The sequence below is a fragment of the Mustela lutreola genome, chromosome 2 (assembly GCF_030435805.1).
Source record: "Mustela lutreola isolate mMusLut2 chromosome 2, mMusLut2.pri, whole genome shotgun sequence".
Classification (NCBI taxonomy): Eukaryota; Metazoa; Chordata; class Mammalia; order Carnivora; family Mustelidae; genus Mustela; species Mustela lutreola.
In genome coordinates, this window is record NC_081291.1 from 78,689,274 (window position 1) to 78,710,195 (window position 20,922).

The window sequence follows — 20,922 nt, forward strand, 5'->3', positions numbered from 1 at the left end:
AGACAAGGAAGAAGTGGAGTTACAGTCCCAACATTCTAACAATTCAGACTCCACACTTGGGCAAGGGATTCTAGAGCGAAGTCAAGGGAATAAAACATGTGCCGAAATAGAGCTGTTCACCAAACTAAACACAGATGCTTCAAGTTTCTTTAAAACACAAGGGAATGAAAGACCAGGCAACCTTTGGTTTGGAGTTAGAAGCTTTAAGGCAACTTGAGACAATAGGAAAGTCTGTGGCTAGGGGCAGAACCTTTTGAGAAAAACCAGATTGAAAAAGGAAAAACTGACATAGGCATTTGTGTGTTTTGCGGCAAGGACTGGTTTGTGGATAAATTCAAAACATTCAAAGTCTTTTTGATCAAACTTTATCATACTCTTAGAATCCAAATAAGAAATTAGTTGTTTGTCCCTGGGTTCATCCATCAAGGAGATAATGACCCCAAACCACTCTCCACAGCTAAGTGCATACTATTTAAAGGAAAGAGGGGAGCCTGGGTAAGTAATTGGGATAGAGTGGCCTCTTCAGAGGTCTTAACCTTATCCTCATAAGCAAACACGGGAGGCAAGCCAAACAGAACTTAAATAAGATGAAAGGGTGCATTTGCTGTGAAACTCTACCACACAAGCCCTTTAAGAAAGCACATGCCTCATTCTGAACCCTGAGAAGAAGGGAAATTATCAACCGCATTTTGTCCTCTTACTACCATCCATAATCCTGTGATATTTTTCCACTTAAAATTGATTACACTTGCGCTCGCTTTAAAGTTAACCCAGGTAGTAGGCTAGACATTTGTTAATATAACTTAAGTGTAAAACTGAAGCGAACAGTAAACCATTCTCAAAAAAACAGTATGTGGAATGAAACAAAATGATCAAAATACTGTCAAAAGGTGCCTCTTCTTTCAAGGCACAATCTTCATGCACATATACAGCCAGAGTAGTGACAGGACAGAGCGAGAACCCCCAGTCAATGCTGTTTCCAGTGGACTGAAAGTGGGTGGGTAAAAGCTGCTGCATGCTTTGTTTTGTTTTATTTTGTTTTTGTTTTTTTTGTTTTTGTTTTTGTTTTTTGTCTCTTTGTTTTTCAAAGTGTCTACCTTTACACAGAATGAAAACATTGTCCTTGTGTTTGCCTGTCATTAATAACATCCAGGACCATTTACTGCCAGTCAGTAAGGGGATTATTTTATGGGAGGAAGAGCAAATAACAGAGGGTTAGGCCTCAACGAACTTCTCCAGATTTGCTTCCTCATCAGTTCAAAGGGGATAGAGAATAATTCTTTGGGTTACTTGATAGCCATTCAAAAAGACACAGGCTGTTGAAAGTTGAAGACGTGCATGCCCATGAGCTAAGTAGGTAAGAAAAGTGTGTGAAGTGGGCTGGTTTTAAGAAAATTAACAGTGATTTAGCCTCCACTAAAAAGGATTCTCATCTAAATACTTTAAAGCAGTGTTGTAGCCAAACAACATTCTTTTATTAGACAAATCTTCCCTTTTGATGAATGACAGGAGTGTTCCAAGAGACTTATAGACTCCAGTATGCTTAACCACTCTTTGAACCAAGGCTGAGTTGCACAGCGTATCAGTAAAAACATATCTCCTGTCCCCATAACCACTGCTTACCATATTTCTGAGGACGCCACAGTGCCTCATCAACTCATTACCCAACGCACTGTGTTGAGCGGGCCTTCTCTCTGGGCCAACAAGCCAAAGTTACCATTCCTGACCTTTCCTGTTAGGATTCACTTCTTTATATTTATTTATTTATTTATTTTCTTTTGTCCTGGTCCTTTAGTGTGTTTATGTGGTTCACTGGTTGATTGGTTGGTCACTAGGATGGTGGAAAATAGGCTGAAGAGTTTATTTCCTACGCTTAAGGGAATTCAGATGGGAAAGATTAAAATATTGGCAAATGCTGATAGGCCTCATAGCCCTTGATGCTACCCAAGACTGCAGTTTAACAGAAGTACTAAAAGTCTTCCTCCCCGAACAGATAAGCTATCTTCTGGTTTGCCATGTGTCTGATGCTTCTACCAGTTCTTACACCATGCTGGCTTTTTATCATCTACAGCAGCTCCCTTGTAAACTGAAATAATCTTTTTTTAAAATTATTATTAAAAGTTTTATTTATTTATTTGACAGAGAGAGATCACAAGTAGGCAGAGAGGCAGGCAGAGAGAGAGGAAGGGAAGCAGGCCCCCCGCTGAGAGAGAGCCCAATGCGGGACTCTATCTCAGGACGCTGAGATCATGACCCGAGCCGAAGGCAGTGGCTGAACACACTGAGCCCCCCAGGCACCCTTAAACTAAAATAATCTTATCTGGAAAGTTATATACTTTTTTTTTTTTTTAATGTCCTTAACAAGAACAGAGCCAAAGGATTGGCTCTAGACTAGTAACTGAGGGAAGACATAAAAGAGAAAAGATAGATTGAACTGGAAAAGATAGGATATAAATAGGATATTTAGCATTAATAGTCCATATTACCAGGACGTAATTGGTGGAAATACAATGATGCAAAGTAGGAACATTAAATTTTTACACAGATTTCAAATACATACACACTTTATCCATGCTTGAACGAGATCTTATTTGATAATTGCTTGTGCAACTTCGACTCTCTATGATTTGTCTTACATTCTCCTCACAAAATAGAGAAATGACACAAAAAACCTGACTGCTATCTAAGGCAGAACAACTTCCCCAGGACTTCTTTGGTTTATGTAACACAGAGGATGCTTAGTTATAAACAGCTATGGGGATTTCACTTCAAGCTCCTTTTTAAAAAATTATATTTCATTAAACTTAAACTTTAAGGCAAATCTTTAGATTTTGATTTTTAAAATTCTCTTAGGCTACAAGTATCTCATATATATTTTGCCCATCTCCCTTTCTCACACACACAGACATATTGACATATGTATGTACTTATATGTAACATACACAAGTACTTATATGTGTATAATAAATATAAAATTAAATATATTAATATATAATAATATTTATGAATGTATATCTATTTCACCTGGGGGTTATTTTAATTTGGTTCAAAAACAATGGTTAAAAATTGAGAGAGATGAGAAAATTCCACTTTCATATGGGAATTTTTTGCTGCTTCTTTTTGTCTGTTTGTTTGTTTGTGTTTTTGTTTAGAGGGGGAGAGGGGGAGACAGAGGAGGGGCAAAGGGAAAGACAGAATCCCAAGAATGCTCCACACCCAGTGCAGAGCCCAACAATGAGCTCAATCTCACATCCTGAGCCAAAATCACCAGTCAGGCACTTAACTAACTGAGCCATCCAGATGCGCTGGGAAACTTTGGCTGCTTAAGTTTTTATTTAGTCAGAAGAAAATATTTGCAAACCATGCATCTGTTAAAAGGTTAATATCCCAAACATATAACAAACTCATATGATTCAATAGCAGAAATAAACTACCCTATTTAAAAAATGGGTAAAGGATCTGAATAGATATTTTTCCAAAGAAGACGTTCAAATGGCCAATGCGTATATGAAAAGATGCTCAGGATTAATAACAATTACAGAATTATAAGTCAAAATTACAATGAGATATCACCTCATGCCTGTTCAGAATGGTTATTGTAGAGGGGCACCTGGGTGGCTTAGTGGGTTAAGCCTCTGTTTTCGGCTCAGGTCATGATCTCAGGTTCCTGGGATTGAGCCCAGAACAGGGCTCTGTGTTCAGCAGGGAGCCCGTTTCCTCCTCTCTCTCTCTGACTACCTCTCTGCCTGCTTGTGATCACTGTCTGTCAAATAAATAAATAAATAAAAATGTTAAAAAAAAAGAATGGTTATATTAGAAAGATAAGATATAACAAATGCTGGTGATGATGTGCGGGGGGGGGGGAGAAATCCTTACATGTTGTTGGTAGGAATTTAACTTTGTATAGCCATTATGTAAAATAGTGTGCAGGTTTTTCAAAAACTAAAAATAGAACTATTGTATGACCCAGCAATCTCTCTTCTGGGTACACATCCAAAGGTAATGAAATCAAAATATCAAAAACACATATGCTCCCCCATGTTTGTTGCAGCAATGTTCACAACAGCCAAAGAAGGAAAAATACTTAAATGTCTACTGACAAATGAATAAATAAAGAAACTGTGGTATATATACACAACAGAATATTATTCTGCTTTAAAAAAGAAAACATCTTGCCATTTGTAACTACATGGATGAATCTGGAGGACATTATGCTAAATGAAATACACCAGCCACACAAAGAAAAAAAACAAAAAAACAACAACAAACAGCTGCATGATCTCACTTATACGCAGAATCTAAAAAATCCAAATATTTAGGAACAGAGAGTAGAATGATGATTATCAAAGACAAAATGTTGGGGGAAATGAGGAGATGTTTATCTGAGGGTACAAAATGGCTCCTCTGTAGGAAGAATGTGTCTAGGATCTAGTGTACAGCATGATGATTATTGTTAATACAGAAATATCAGAAATTTTCTAAGAGAGTAGCTTTCGGGTGATCTCAACACACATACACAAAATTACTTTGTGGGGATATGATATGTTAATTAACTTGACAGTGATTGGTTAACTATGTATATGTATGTCAAATCATCATAATGTCAAATGAACACACGCAAATTTTATTTTATTTTTATTTTTTTTAAAGATTTTATTTATTTATTTGACAGACAGAGATCAGAAGTAGACAGAGAGGCAGGCAGAGAGAGAGGGAGGAAGCAGGCTCCCCGGCGAGCAGAGAGCCTGATGTGGGGCTCGATCCCAGGACCCTGAGATCATGACCTGAGCCGAAAGCAGAGGCTTAACCCACTGAGCCACCCAGGCGCCCCACAAATTTTATTTTAAAAATACTTGAGAAGAAGGTTTCCTCTAGTCAAATCAGTCTCAAATTCATTACCTGCTTCTCTATGAAAATATATAGTATTAGTCATAATTTCTTGAAGTCTTAAATATGAAATTAAAGATTTTCTGGTTCTTTACCCCTTCTCACTCGAAAACACCTCATGAAATACCTTGAGAGACTTTTTAATCAGTGTTTTAATAATATTTTTTTAAAACAGCCTCTCACTTCACTTCATATAATTCTTTTAAAAAAAATCTTTTATTTCATTCATTCCTTCAATGATAAGGTATATTTTCTACTTCAATTATCTATTGTAGTAGAAGTACTCCAAAGACATAAATTCCAAGGTAGCTTAGAGTATATTTCTCTTGGAATTTTACCACATGACTTCAGCACAGTCTCAAATGTGGTTATTTTCCACATCATCCCTATACCCAAAGCTCAGTATGTCCTTTCAGACTGTTTCTCTAAAATCTTTTGTTTTAGCTCGCTTTTGGTAAACGAGCCCTGAGAATGCGAACAGCTGTGATATCTGCATCTTACTATTTCTTGTTGAGAGAAGTTATATCTTTATAAGTGTCATAGAGAAGGTGTTCTGAAGATGCTTTATGAACACAGGTTCCTTTCTTCCAACTCAAGACTGATGTAAGCTGAATGACCAATAGGTCTATCTGGATGTCTACTAATTAAAATGAGCTGCCCTTTTCTTAAGAGATGTAATACAGATTAAATGCAGACCTTGCTATTTCTCTCTTACTCCATAGCACAGGAAGAAAATCACACCAATATTTAAAACGATCATACAAAATAGAGAACTTGTATCACCAATATTTTATGGATAGACATTTGAGCTTAGAGCACTTGGAGAGCCATAATACATGATACATTCATCTCTCAAATTCAATTTATATTTTTGTAGTTTAGGGGGTTTTTAGCCACATGCACGAGTTTTTCTCTTTCACACATTGGGGGTCTCATTTCCTCACTAAAGGACAGAAAAAATCATTATTTTAATAGCAACATGAATAACCAATGAGTCAATAAGAACATTGAGAAGTATCAAATCAAATGACTATTAATCATATCTTAAACTAAATATACCTTCACTGTGCTTTCAAAGAATCTTTTCAAAGCAAGAATCTTTAGCCTTTATTTTTCTTTTTCTTCCTTTTTAGCTTTAAACTTGTGAACGTTATGAAGTGAACAACATAACAAAGGGTGAACAAAGAAGCATATTTTTTTCAGAACCTATCTGACTCCATTTGAATGAATTCTACCACCTGCTACTATGACAGAACGTGTTTGTTCTCAAAGACATAAGGTTTATTAGCCCTGAAAAATCCTGAGGGCTATCAAATAGTCAACACCAAAATATATGGGAAAAAAATCCTTTAAGTACTCACACTTTTTGCTATTAAGAAATGAGACTCGATAAATATGTGTCAATTCATAAAATACATAATCCTTGAGCGCTGAAAATGTACTCAGACTTGCATTAAATTATGCAAGATATATAGAAGCTCTAGAAAATCTGGTTCTTATGAGAAAAAAATCAAAGTCCGAAGCCATAGAAAAATTTACCTGATGTAGGTACCAGATATATTACAAACATGGTTCCATGTAATTCTAAAAATACTTTTTTCATCACAGATATAAATAACCTCATTTAACAACTGAGGAAACAAATCATTAGAGATGTTACATAACTTGTCCAAGAGAACTAAAATTATTACTTAGCAACTTTCATAGTATAGACTTCATTTGGAAAATCCCTCAAGAACTAAATGGAGTTTCTTTTGAAAAATCTACATGTTTTGAAATCCTGTATTTGAAAGGATGTTTATTTACCTGGTATTACAAGTTTACATTTATTTTGATAAACTAGGCAAACATATATCATATCTGTTCACTCTACATTACTATAATTTGCATGTTATTTAAAATATATTACCATATTGGATTTTCCATACACTTGTGAAATTACTGATGAGTGAAAACAGGTAACTTCAAACAATAAAAGGGGTAATTCCATTCTTATAAAATATTCTCAGTTAAAATGTTTAAAGAATAACTCAAGGAAACATGTGTCTGTGTATGTCTTGTACCCTTGGTGTTTTTACAGACCTATAGAACATATAACTGTCCATGTCCCTTCCTTCCATTGATGCAACATCAAAGGCTCCCAGAGAGAAAGATAAAGCCTCTGGAATCTAAGTAACTACCATGAACTGTCTTATTTCCTCAATACTTTAACAATAGAAAATAAGTCCCATCAGAATCTCGAGTTTTATTATCTAGATTATAATCACAAAAGCAAGAGTGATAACGTGGCATAAGATCTTTGACTCCAGATGATACTCAAAGGTGATAATATTGTAAAATCTTTTTTGTATTTTGAGAAAGAGAGGGAGAGTGTCCAGTGAGTCAAAGGGGAGGGGTAGAGGGTGACAGAGAATCTTAATTAGGCTCCACACCCAGAGTGGAGCCCAACACATGGCTTGATCCCACAACCCTGAGATCATGACCTGAGCAGAAATCAAGAGTCAGATCTCAACTGACTGAGTCACTCAGGCATCCCTGTAAAGTGTTTAAGTAGGATGGAAGAGTCGGGTAAAAACTCCTTGAAAAGGTGAATTTAGGAAGAAATAATCGACATAGACTAAAAAAGGTAAAAAGAAAGAGCATTTTATATATATTAACAAAAGTCAAATTCTAAAAATACAGAACTGAGACACAGAAGCAAACAGAATATCTGAATAAAAGGATTTCTGTTAACTTAAAAAATATGGATTAGGAAAAAGTCATGCTCAGATTATGGGAGGAAAAACACTACTGTACCATTTTATTTTTAAGCTGTTTTAAACTCCACAAAAATTATTAAAATTTCTTTCCAATAAAATAATCTCTGCATGTGCAAAGAAGAAGGTAGGTTATAGTATTAAATGATGAAAAATATAATCGTATACTTAAAATAGCAGTGTTACCTACTATATTTAATATCTGTGCATAGTGTTACTTTAGCTTAGTCAGTACACTAAAAATGACCAGAAACCAATGCTGAGTAAATATATAGCTAAAAAAGACTTTTAAAGAAATTTGTGTTGTTGTATGACCACCAAAATATAAGTACATATTTTGCTTTACATTTATTTCAGAGACTTCTCAAAGTTAACACAGAATAATAATAAAAATAAAAATAAAATAAACTAGAGATTCCTGGGTGACTCAGTCAGTTAAGTATCCAACTCTTTATTTTGGCTCAGGGAGCTCAGGTCATAATCTCAGAGTCCTCAGATGGAGCTCCATGCTGGGCGTGAGGCTGCTTAAGATTGCTTCTCTCCCTCTCCCTGGACCCTTGGCCTGGCTGAGTTCTCTCTCTCTCTCTCTCTCTCAAATAAATAAATAAATAAATATAACAGCAACAATGATGACAAAAACAAAACAAAAACAAACTTAAAAAAATAATAAAGAACACTCCAAAATATTTACTTCTCTGCATTGGAAATAACAGGATTGGAAGGTTTATTTTTAACAGGAGAAAACAACTTTAGTTGTAGGTGTCTACAGAAACTAGATGCAACAAATTGAGACCATTTACCTTCAAAGAAGTTATTCTTTCCAAAATCTGGCTATAACATTATAAAAACTGGTGGGTTTAGTTGTTGTTGTTGTTGTTGTTGTTGTTTCAAAAGATGTCCAGAATGAAAACTCCCTATAAAAAGTACCTGGAGGATGATTCTAAGTAAGCTTGATGTACTGGCAGAAGTTAGCAAAGTTCCTACAGAAACTAATCTTTTCTGAAATGAAAATAAAAGTCAATATCAATGCCAAATGAAGCAAATACATTTATGTATTGATTACGTGTGATTAGTGGTAAAATTAATACTGGACTAAATTAAACTTCACAAAAGAAGTTCAGGGAAATATCACATTTCATTTTCCAAAGGAAAATGCAGTTGTCTAAATAGAGATGTTTTTGCCTTTTTAAAAAAAAAAACTTAATCCCATTATTTGAAAGTTGAGTAAGTGTGTTTTTCAAGTCATTTTGCTTCATGGGCTTCTTCCTCAATAGACTGTGACCCCACCTGGGGGAGGTCCTTATTCCCCTCAAAAAGTATAGAACATTTATTTTAGTTTGCACTGATTTGGGAAAATAATGGGTACTAGAAAGGAGACTTTCCATGGTGTTAAGTTTCTTTACCTACTTTGTATGTTATTTTCTGGAAACCAAATAGTTCCATTTACACATATATACTCCACCCAGGTGCACGTCCATAGGTAGTAGGGGCTACCTCATACCCTACAATAACTTTACATAAAAATGACAACATATAGTATCTCCTCCTTTCTCCATGTCCATTGGATTTAATATAGAAAGCCATACTTTCCTCTCAGTAAGGAAGAAAATTAAATGATAAATAAATTGAATACTTCCAAATCTGCCCAAGTATATGGCCTCATATTTAGTTACCTAAAATACTTAAAAAAAAAAAAAAAAAGTGCAGGGCACCTGGGTGGCTCAGTCTGTTGGATAACTGACTCCTGATTTTGGCTCAGATCATGATGTCTGGGTTGTGAGGTTGAGCCCCACATGAGGCTCTGCACTCAGCAGGGAGTCTGCTTGGGATTCTTTTCCTCTGCCCTTACGCCCACCTACCCCTACCTCTCTCTCTAAAAATGAATAAATAAGTCATTTTTAAAAATGTGTAACAGGGCCATGTGTCTAGAACTGCCAGAAAGACTTGTTCACGCCCCACCTTGAAACAATCTAGGAGGGTTCTATCCCTCTCTATAAAATTAGTAGAACATGCAAAATTATTTTTCTTACAGAAGAAATAACAATTTATGATTTCATTTAATAAAGAATGAATGATATCTTCCATGGATGATTTCAGAACTTCGAGATACTTGTCTTCAACTCTGATTTTAAGGGTCCAATGAAATGTTAAAGGCAACATAAGCTTCCATAAATATAATTCAACCAGCTTGTGACAACAAAGGCAGAAGGGAGTATTTCAAACTCTTAGAAGTTGGTATGCTTGGCACACGCTAACTACGCTTATATCCTATGGCTATTAGGCATGGAAACTTTCTATGGAATATCCATTACTCATTCCCTCTGCTCTAAACACATAGCCTGTCAGAAAAAAGTGGTATGGTGAGAGGTACAGAAGAAGCCAAACTTAAAAAGCAGGAAAAGGCAGAGACAAGTAAATTCATTGAAGATTTATACCATGTTTTCAATGGCTTCTTTCATTTGATTTTCCCTGACTTTTTAAATTAGTAAATATACTGGACCCAGAGGGAAACATATGGAGAAAAGCAGAAAACAAACAAACAAAAAAACAATGCAGTGCAAATCTCTGTGACTTATACAATAGCCCTTATTTGGTCCTTGCATTTGAGTATCGGAATGAACTGTGGTCTGCTTTTCATTACTCTCCATCTGGAGCTGTTGCCTGCTTTGTTCAGCAATTTCTGGTCATTTTGGCCTGATGGTGACTGTTTTGTTTTATGTTGCCATATTTTATAGAATGAAAGCTGCCACAGCCACCACCCAAGAAAGAACAATCTTGAAAACGAGAGGTTATGTTGAAAGAGTTCTCCATGACCCCTTCCAGAATAGAGCAAGTTGTTTCTCTGGGCCTGTCTACTGTACAGAACTTCAGGGTGTGAATAATACACAGGGAGGAAACAAAAGCCTTTCTTTCAGATGCTAAGTTAGGGTAAGAGTCTGAGGTTAGGCTAATACATCAAGGTTCATTTTGATGCTTTTTCTTTTCATCTCCAAGGAGACTAGTGAATGTACTTCTTCACACCCCACTCAACACTAACTTGCATGTAATATACTGCATGTGCAACAGCTCATGAAAAATTGAATTCATACCATATATTTTAAAACAAAAATAAATAAATCCTGTCTTCCTAAGATTTGGTTTTAATTGCACAGCCTGAGTCTGGAGGCGAAGTTGCAAATGGTTCAGAAGCAAGTGTCTCAGAGAAGACCACACCCAATTTTCATTCTCTAATGACAAGTCCGACGCTCGTAGTGATTTTACTTGAAAAAGCCATCTCACCCATTCCACATCCTTCCTAAAAAAGCCATGGTCCAGAAGAACTCAATATCTGCCAATTATTTAAAAAAGCAAAACATAACATTCTCTCCCATTCCGTTACTGTTTTCATCTGACATTATTTTACAAGAAACAAAGAAACATATAGTCATAGGCCCTCATAGTTCACAAAAAGAACCACAAAACATAAATATAATTAAAACCAGATCATTTTTCCAAGTGGGTTTTGTTTGTTTTGTGTGGAAATACAACAGATTTGAAGAGATGTAAAGTTAATAATAATCTACCACCCATATTCCCACTCCTTGATATATTTTTTGTCTAACATTGCCAGTAAATTATACCACAGCTGACACTTTGTATTGTTGAGTATTATCCATGTATGACCCACTTAACCTTCAAGTCAGGCCATATTATTATTATTATTATTATTATTATCATTATTTTATAGATGGGGAAATTAAGGAACCTAGGAAAGTTGAGTCATTTACCACAGATCACACAATTCACTTAGTGGAGAGGCAGTGTCCAAACCAGGCAGTCTGGCTTCACCACAGACATAACTATAAGCCATACTTAACTCTCAAATATTTACCTAGATCTGTATTTCTTTTACACATGATTTTATATTCCTCTATATTAATTTAACTTCCTATAATAAATATGTTCATCATCTGACACAGTTTAGTCTTCTTTCCTGTCATTGTAATGGCTGTATCACTTGCATATGCTCCATAAGCTAGAATTGGGAGATTGCCTATATCTGTGTCCATTGTAGAGAATGAAAGAGTGCTCAGCCTGAGCCTATTTACATGTACTTTAAACATTTGTTTAAATAAAAATATTTGGGGCAACATTCTCAGTGTAATTACCAGTGTCAATAAAATGCCTTTTATTGAGGTGCATGGGTGGCTCAGTGGGTTGAGCCTCAGTGGGTTAGATTAGGTCATGGTCTCAGGGTCCTGGGATCAAGCTCTGTATCGGGCTCTCTGCTCAGCAGGGACCCTGCTTCTCCCTCTCTCTCTGCCTGCATCTCCGCCTACTCGTGATCTCTCTCTCTGTCAAATAAATAAATAAAATCTTTTTTTAAAAATGCCCTTTATTGCTCTTTACAAACTGATTTTTTAAAAAGCCTCTGAGAATTTAGGATGATACCAACAAAGACGGGTGACCAGATGGGGACAGGAAACAGCACTGGATGACCCACATGAAATAATGGTTGCTACCTAAGTGGATATAAAGTATCACTGCCAATTTCTTTAATTTGCATGTTTCCGATTATTTCTTGACTCACCCTGAAGGCACTGCTCCTTTGCAGCCTTCTCAAGTGTTTGCTGGTTTTTGTTTCTTGTTTTTCCTTTCTAACATCTCTTCTCCCAATGGACCTGTACGTGGTGAGTCCTCCCTGCTCCTAAGTCCATTTGGCTTCACTCCTACCCAAAATCTTCAATTTAGAATCTTTCATCATTAAAATCTTATAACCAGTGACTCTTCATTCTCATTATTGTCTATAGAATCCCCAGATATGATCACTCTTAGCGCTCCACAAATACCTTCTGGATCAGTTACCTTCCCCAACACTATTACTGCTTCAATTCTTGGCTATTTCAATAAAGACCTAGATGATCGTTTCAATGTCTTGTTTCGTCAGTTCGTTGAATGCCTCGATGATGTCACACCTTCCTTCTAACCTTAGAAATGCACTTCCATGCTTATCATTGACAACTATAAACAATTTTTCTAAGTATAATTGCTGCCTCTTCCCAACTGCATGTTGTTTCTACAGTAGTTATTTCAAGGGCCATTTTTCTGAAAGGAATAATCTAAATAAGATTCAGAATGTCATTAAAATAATACTTTCCCTCAACATGAAAGTGACAATAATACCGTTCTGATCATGAGTGCTTATTTTTAGGAGACCCACCTCCATGTACTTGAGGAAGATTATGAATCAGAATCACTACGGATAATCCACAGGCTCCAAATGCTGAAAAGGCAACTGGAGGCTCTTATTTGTGTATGTATAATGACAACATGTTCACTCCGCTTTCTTTTCCCTCAGGGCAAAAGGTCTAATAGCCCTCTGCCTGCCCATAATGTCATCTTTGGTTGCCCTTCTATTAAATGATTTCCCTAGGATGGGGCGCCTGGGCGGCTCAGTGGGTTAAATGATTTCCCTAGGAGGTCCCATGGTCCCTCTCTTCCTCCCTTCCTTTCTCTCCTTTTGTCCATCTTTCCCTCCCTCCATCTCCTTCTGTATTTATCGGTGCTTATTATGACACTAGTCTCCAAACCATTTTTTAAATCCATATTACAATGAGTAAAAATATGTTGTATCAGCAAACCCATAATTCATTTATATATTTAAAACATATGCATTTGTAAAAATATCCTAATATGTTCTAAACCACACAGAGGAGGTTGATATAAAAACAAAGAGAGAGATTTTCTAATATTTTCTGCTAGCATTCCCAGCAGATGGCCAAACATTTCCCTGCAACACATCCCTTTGAAGATAAGCTTTCTAGGTTATACAGGTCCTATCTTAATTGAGTTTAAGGCTCTTAAGCAATTACAAGAAAATGTGGATTGGAGTGTTAGGAGTTTCTTCTATTCTAGCTATGGGGGTCTGCTCAATTACATACTAAAATTCTTTTTCCCAGACCATTCTCAAGCTCATCCATTCTGACTTGCCTTTATAAACTTCATGCCCCCAAAAGAAATCTCTATCTTCTCCTCTCACAGTATTTGGTGTTTATGTCTATTATGGATATCTCTGTTACACTTTCATATGTATTAGGCCCATAACACTGATTCTAGTAAGCATGTTAGGATTAGTTCCCTGATTTTCTTGTTTGTTTCCTTTTCAAACTGAACTATTAGATGACAGGAACCTGTCTTATTATTTTTTGTCTTATAGTACCTAAATACCAAACACATTTGTGAGTTTTTAGGAGACTAAAATGCTTTTTTTTTTAATTGGTGAATAGATCTAATCATTACCAAGTAGGCTAGGATATATTTTTAGTATATGAGTGTCTGTTCATAAAACATATGCACATTATATCTGTATGTGAAATAGGGGCAGTATTTAGAATGATCTTGGCTCTCCATACTTCTTGATGACAGTATTACAAAAAAGGCTGGATTACAGGAACAACAAATAACATATGTCACAAGAAGCATTCCAATTTTCTAGTAAGAACTGAGTCATGCAAGGGAAACCATACAGATTTCACAAATAATATATACTGCAACCCTTGAAAGAGTATGGGATTCCCAGACATGAAGAAACACAAGTCACAGATAGAGTCAAATAACTTCAGAAATGTTTCCAGGGGGAAACAAGCAAACAAAAAAGCCTTAATAAGATACCACTTAGATCCCGAGGGAGGTTGACAGCAGAAGTTTAGACACAACGGGCCCATCCATAAACTCATTCCTAGTCAACCAAGGTTGCGAAAAAGCTTTAAAGAACAGATAAATTAAAACATGCTTTGCATGGGGAAGTTTTCCCCAGAGTTCCTCATTTTTATATAGGAAATCAATTTGCATCACTGATGATATCATTCAAATCAGACAACCCAAAGTTGTTAAGAGGTAATTTAGTTTTATGCTGAAGCAATTTGATACTTGTTCTGATTTGTGATTTTCATTTTGTTTGTTAATGAAAAAAATTAATGAACAATGTTACTAGAAATACAACTCATCAAAGCTTCAGCATTATTAAAGAGGTTTGCCATATACTGTACATCGTGATCACTGTGCAGCTGATGCCTGGATCTCTGCCTTGGAGGTGCCATCGATCCAACAGCCAACGTAAGAATCCATGGTACAAACACCCTTATACATACCTTTGCACTGATTTGTGTTTTTGTCCAGAATTGCCTTTGTGGATACAATTTTTCCATACCTGAAAGAGAGCGAGAGAGAGAAATCTATGTTATTATAGCCCAATGAAGACACCTAAAATACCTTAATGAACATTGGTGTACACACAATTGAGCAGGAATAAACCAAAAAAACAAGCTCTGTACTTCCATTTCACACCTGGATGATCTCTTTTCACCAGTTCTTCTCTATAACTTGAGAATGTGCTTCCCTGCATAATCACTGGGTTGAGCCTTAAAAAATAGACCTGTCAGGCTGTCATAGATGGCTGAAAGGGGGTTGCGTGTGATTGTGATCAAAGTAAATCATACTGTGGATTGCTGGAGAAAAGCACAGACCTTGGCTCCAGGCTGAACAAGGGCTTACTTCCAGGGCTGGCACTGACCTAGTGTGGCAATGCTGAGCAGTTTAATACAACTTCTCCAAAGCTGTTTTTTTTTCATCTGTGAACATGAGAATTCTAATAATTCCCTTTCAGGATTTGGGAGAGTGATAAATTGAAATACTGAGATTTCCTAGCAGTGCTCCTAAGATAAATAGGATTTTTTTGTTATTAAACACATATTGTAAGTTAATTGAGGAGAAGGACTGAGTTTTGTATTCTCAATGCCTGCAATCATATGTAATAGGAGCTCAATAAAGGTTTGCTATAAATAAGTGAATGATACAAGTAATACAATGCTACTTCATCGACAATGAAGCTTCTACCATAAATACATATATTGATTATTTTATCATCTCTTGCAGAAGACCCAGTGTAGGTTTTGTTTTTTAAAAGATGGGTAATATAGAGAATGAAACTCACTCTCTCTTTCTTTTTTAAAGGTTTTATTTATTTATTTGACAGAAAGAGAGATCACAAGGCAGAGAGACAGGCAGAGAAGGGGGGAAGCAGGCTCCCCACAGACCAAAGAGCCCGATGTTGGGCTCAGTCCCAGGACCCTGAGATCAAGACCTGAGTCAAGACAGAGGCTTAACCCACTGAGCCACCCAGGCGCTCCTGAAACTCACTCTCCTTAAGCTTGTTTCCTAAGGTATAAATGATAGGACTGAAGAAGATAAATTTTAAAACCCTGTCCTTCTTTAGGATTCCATGAAGGATGCTTCTGAATCATCATAATATGGAGAAATTATAATGCAAATTTAAGTGCCAAGTTTACTAACAACTCGTACTTATGTTCAAAATTTCAGCCATGTCCAACGTGTTTGGCAAGGTTTTTTGTTTTTGTTTTTTGTTTTTTTTTTTAATTCTGTGTTCCTAAGGAAGTATGAGTATATATGACAAAGAGTAAATGTCCCATGTCAGAATAAATGAGGTTCCCTATCATCACTGTTTCTTTTGCATTTATAATACCTCTCATTATGTCATTAATTCTTTGGTGCATTTTGGTGGTCATTTATCAATACCCCAACAACAGGCTTGATATCATGACCCCAAGATCATGACTCGAGCCAAAATCAAAAGTCAGACACTCAACTGTTTGAGCCACCCAGGCACCTCTCAGATGATTTGACCAAAGATGCACTGACAGTCCTCTAGGAATTCATGGAATTAATGTCATTATGAAATGATAGCACCAATAGCTTTGAAAATCATTATGAGCTGACCTATCAATAGGTGATAATAGGAATTAGAATATTTATATATATTTAGATGAAGGGGTCTGAGGTAATTCCCACCAGTCGCCTCCATGCCCTTTGTTAAAGCCAGCCAGAACTGGGATGAAGCTATCCAAAACTTAATTAAGTATATTTTGCCAGCATAATCCTGACATTTCAGCTACCTACATCCCTGGTACCACTGCATTTTCTACCCCTTGATAACTATAACTCTATAGCTAAATAAATCAAAGAGATCTGGGCCTGTAAATGTCTATTACCACTTTGCAAAAGTTACAAGATCGGCAACTTGATCAAATTCACATAATTTGTGAAAGTTATAGGAGGGATAAGAATATGGGATTTTTAAGATTGGTGTAGTGCCTTCAAAACAGAGATGCTGTGTATATCAACCCTTCTAGTTTAATCAATCATCACGTCTTTGGGAATCCAGGTATTCAACTCCAGGGCAATCTAGTGCAGTGGTGAAAAGAATATGCTACGGAGACAAACTGTCATGGCTCAAATCGCTATTCAGCCCGGGTACATCCGTTTGGCTAAGTAAGCCTTATGTATCCTTTCTATCATCTCACCACCTATAATTACATAAATCTATTTTTTTAAATATTCATTTAGACGATTATCTATTTAAAATATGTACATCTATGTACAAATATATAAAATGATAATAACCTCTATCTCATAAGCTTGTTCTAAGGGTTAAATGGGGTTTACCTAAAATGATAACAGTGGCGGCACAGAATAAGTACTCATTAAATATTAGCTCTTCTTGTAATTATTTCCTTCCTGTTAAATATAAAAATATTTAGTCCTTGGCCTTCTCCGAGGTGGTTAAGAAATAGAAGGGAGGAATCCCAAAGGATAGCTTAAAACATTACTACTGAGACTGTCAAAATCTTCCACTAAAAAATTTGGAAGCTAAAATTATTTGCAAAAAGGATAATTTTCATTTACCATTTATATTGTTATTTTTAATGTTAGGGATTATATTAACTATGTTGTCATTGTCCTTAACCATACAAATACCCATAGGTTCAAAGCTTTTGTTTATTTGTATGTTTGTTAGGTACTACTGAAGTGTCTATTACCTCACACCTATTCTTATACAAGCACAATTCCTCCAAAATTTGTCATTCCCCAGCATCCGCATTCCAACAGACACATACAGCCTCTCCTTCAAGCTCTATTTCATCCCAAGAGTTTCTCTTTTATGAAAAGAACCAGTAAAATACTATCATATTTGCATGGTCTCTTCAGTCTACAGTGGTTCAAGGTATCTACAACTGGACCTTTAAAAATATATATATTTATTTATTTATTTATCTATCTATCTATTTATTTATTTTCCAGAGAAAGAACATGAATACGGGGAAGGGAAAGGGAGAGGGAAAAGAGAGAATCTCAAGCGAACTCCTCACTGAGCACAGATTTCCCTACACAGGGCTGGATCACACAACACTGAGATCATGACCTGAGTCACAATCAAGAGCCTGACTGAGCCGCCCAGGTGCCCCTCTATAACTGTACCTACTAACAACAGTAATGTTTGCTAGATTTGGGCTAGTCAGGCAAGTAAACATTTGAAAGACTGCTTGTATCTTAGTGTAGAAAACAAAAAGGGAGAAGAAAGGGAACATTTGCTGAAATTTTTTTTTCCACACAAAGCACTATTAATACAGAAGTAAAAACTAAAGGAAAGAAAAAGAATTTAGAATATTTATAACCATCTCACATCAGGCATACAAACCCTTAAGACAAAAATCGTTTTTAATTGGTTTCTAAAGCTACTCTTAAAAATTTTATATATAAGTACCTCCCAAATTAAAATTTAGCTCTATCTTTTAAAGAGGAAATTAAAAGTTACTGTATCTCATAGTGAATTACATCTCCCAATGGGACTTTTAGCCTATGATGTGCATATTGTCCTACTGTATCAATATTACTAGGATGTCTTTCTTTTCCTTTATTAAATGCAGTATATGTAAAAAAAAATAGCTGTCATTTTATTACAGCAAAAAAAAAAATGGAAAGGAAGGAAATACTTTTTTATGGAAAGCATTTGTGGATATTTTGGCAAGCAACTCTTTTCTAAAACAAAGTTTTATGTCCCAGGAAGCATTATAATGCTACTGAGAGTGGAAAATCACTCACTCACATACACATACATACACACACAGCAAAATCATGCTATTTCTTGATTTCCCTATTCCTAATTACAATCTAGGCAAGGCTTTCTGAGAGTGCCCAATCATGAAACAATGGAACACAACTGATAATACCTGACTCAGCTACTAGTCTGACTAGAGTTAAAGGAATTTGATTCTTTGGCTCAGTTACAGTATGTTGCATTAACAATTACTTCACAAAGCGGTGATATGCTTTAAACAACAAGAGAAGGTATTTAATGGGCCATTGGTTCCAGTTCGTGTTTGAACTCTCCCAGTGACAAACAGGTACTTTCTGCATGGCTAGTGCTGTATTCTCTATGCTTTGCAAAGTCAACATCTGATGAAGGTAAATAAAGTTAGGCTTTTTTTTTTTTATTATTATTATTGGTTCCAAACCGCCATAAACAGAAAAGCCACCTATGTAATATACCTGTGAAGAATTATATCAAATCTTTCTTCCCAGTGTTTTGTTAAAGTATCCTAATGTACTAGAATAAAAACTATTAAACAGGCTAATAACATATTTTCACACATTCTGAAGAAAAAAATACTTCTGAGGAAAAAGGTATTTCCAAACATAAGTTATCTCACTTCTTTACTCTTCCCCTTCTTTGGGTTTAGAGAAAGACCCTAAGTATTCATATGGTGTTTTTTTGTTTTGTTTTGTTTTGTTTTGTTTTGTTTTTATGACACCCATGAGCAGAAAGCAAAATCTGATAATGGCCACAAAATATGCGACCAGATTATTTCAGGATTATGCCTGGAAATAGACACCTGAGCACTTGTGCTAGAAACTTTCAGAAAAATCCAATTCACTTTTCTATGCTTTCATTTAATACAGCTAGAAGAGGTACAGGATTATCCACAGTCAACTTCCTCCAGGGGGATTCAACTTCTTGGGGGAAACAAAAAAATTGAAGTGAACACACTTAGTATCAAGATTTTTACCTTCAACACCTTTTCTAAGCCAATGTGAGAAGCCCCTAATTCGCATTGTTAGGATGCTTTTGGACATAAAAATATGTGACTCCACATAATATCTACATATTCACCAGCTATCCAAGAGTGCCCATGCATTCTCCAAATGCAGCCAGGTCCCAAATAACATTTTCTTTCCATTCTAAGAGTACTCTGTAAAACATTAGCCAATCTGTAATAACTACCCAATTATTATATTTTATGTTTTCATAACTGAGTTTTATGTAGTTATGTGTTGAGTATTAACTCACTTTTACCCTAGCTTGTCAATTGAAGTTTTACATTTAATTTTTTAAAGAACAGCCAATGCTTTCTGGTATTTATTCTTATTCTTAAACAGCATTTGGGTCAAACTGTTTGTTGATATACTTGATTATTCCACATACAAGCCTAATTTGAACTAATGGCATCTTTTATTTTCCAAAGTTGAAAAGAAAATAGAGCTATTATGGGTCTACTCTTCATGCATTATGAAGACATCAAATTGGTGGGATCTTTCTATAAAGAATTTATTTTTAAATCCTTTTGCTGAATCACCCACTGTGTATATTAATTCAAAAAATACAGGCAAAGACTGAAAATAGAGTCTCCACAGTCAATTAACTCCCAGCTAACTCATTTTTCACATGCCTTCTGTATTGATACCAGACTCAAAAAAGGTATTGCATTTATTTAATGGATGAAACATTATCCTTTCAGCAAATGTTGTTGTTTGCCTACTTCTAGATGGCTCATTCATTCTTTGGCATTTGGGGATGCTAATGGATTATAGCTATGGCTTTAGGGATACAGTAGGAATGTGGTGGGGCCTTTCCTTTGATGGGTCACATCAGTCAGGTTTCACCTACAAGAGAAGTCCACAGCTCAATAATAGTTTGAAACATTAACAAGCTCAATCTACCACTGAGTCACCAAAGCCAGCAATAACTGTGGTGGGCTGAACTATATCCCCTCAAAACTCATGTGTTGAAGTCTTAACCACCAGTTAAGCCTTAACCACCCACACCTCAGAATGTAATCCATATTTGGAAAGAGAGCCTTTAGATATGGTCATATGGTCATATGGGTAGGCCTAAATCTAATATGACTGGTGTCCTTATAGATTAGGACAAAGATAGGCACAAAGAAGAGACCATGTGAGAACACTGGGGTAAGACAGCCATTTGTGAGCAAAGGAGAGAGGCCTCAAAAGAAACACCCCACCAACATCTGGATATCATACTTCTCACCTCCAGAACTGTAAGAATATAGATTTCTTGTCATTTAAACCACCCAGTGTGCCATATTTTATTATGGCAGCCTTAGCAAACTAATACAATAACACCTATCCAAGGCCTGGTAAGCTT

The 20,922-nt window shown here is 35.9% G+C and overlaps 1 protein-coding gene across 12 annotated transcripts in view; it reads right to left on the reverse strand.

The window, feature by feature from the left end:
* The window catches only part of RBMS3 (RNA binding motif single stranded interacting protein 3), a 717,162-nt gene that overhangs the window by 494,430 nt on the left and 201,810 nt on the right, over window positions 1-20,922 (reverse strand). For all 12 annotated transcript variants that reach the window (XM_059162401.1, XM_059162402.1, XM_059162403.1 and 9 more), the window contains one exon: window positions 14,774-14,832. In XM_059162401.1, coding sequence (XP_059018384.1) covers window positions 14,774-14,832 — 59 coding nt within the window. The remainder of the gene's footprint in view (window positions 1-14,773; window positions 14,833-20,922) is intronic.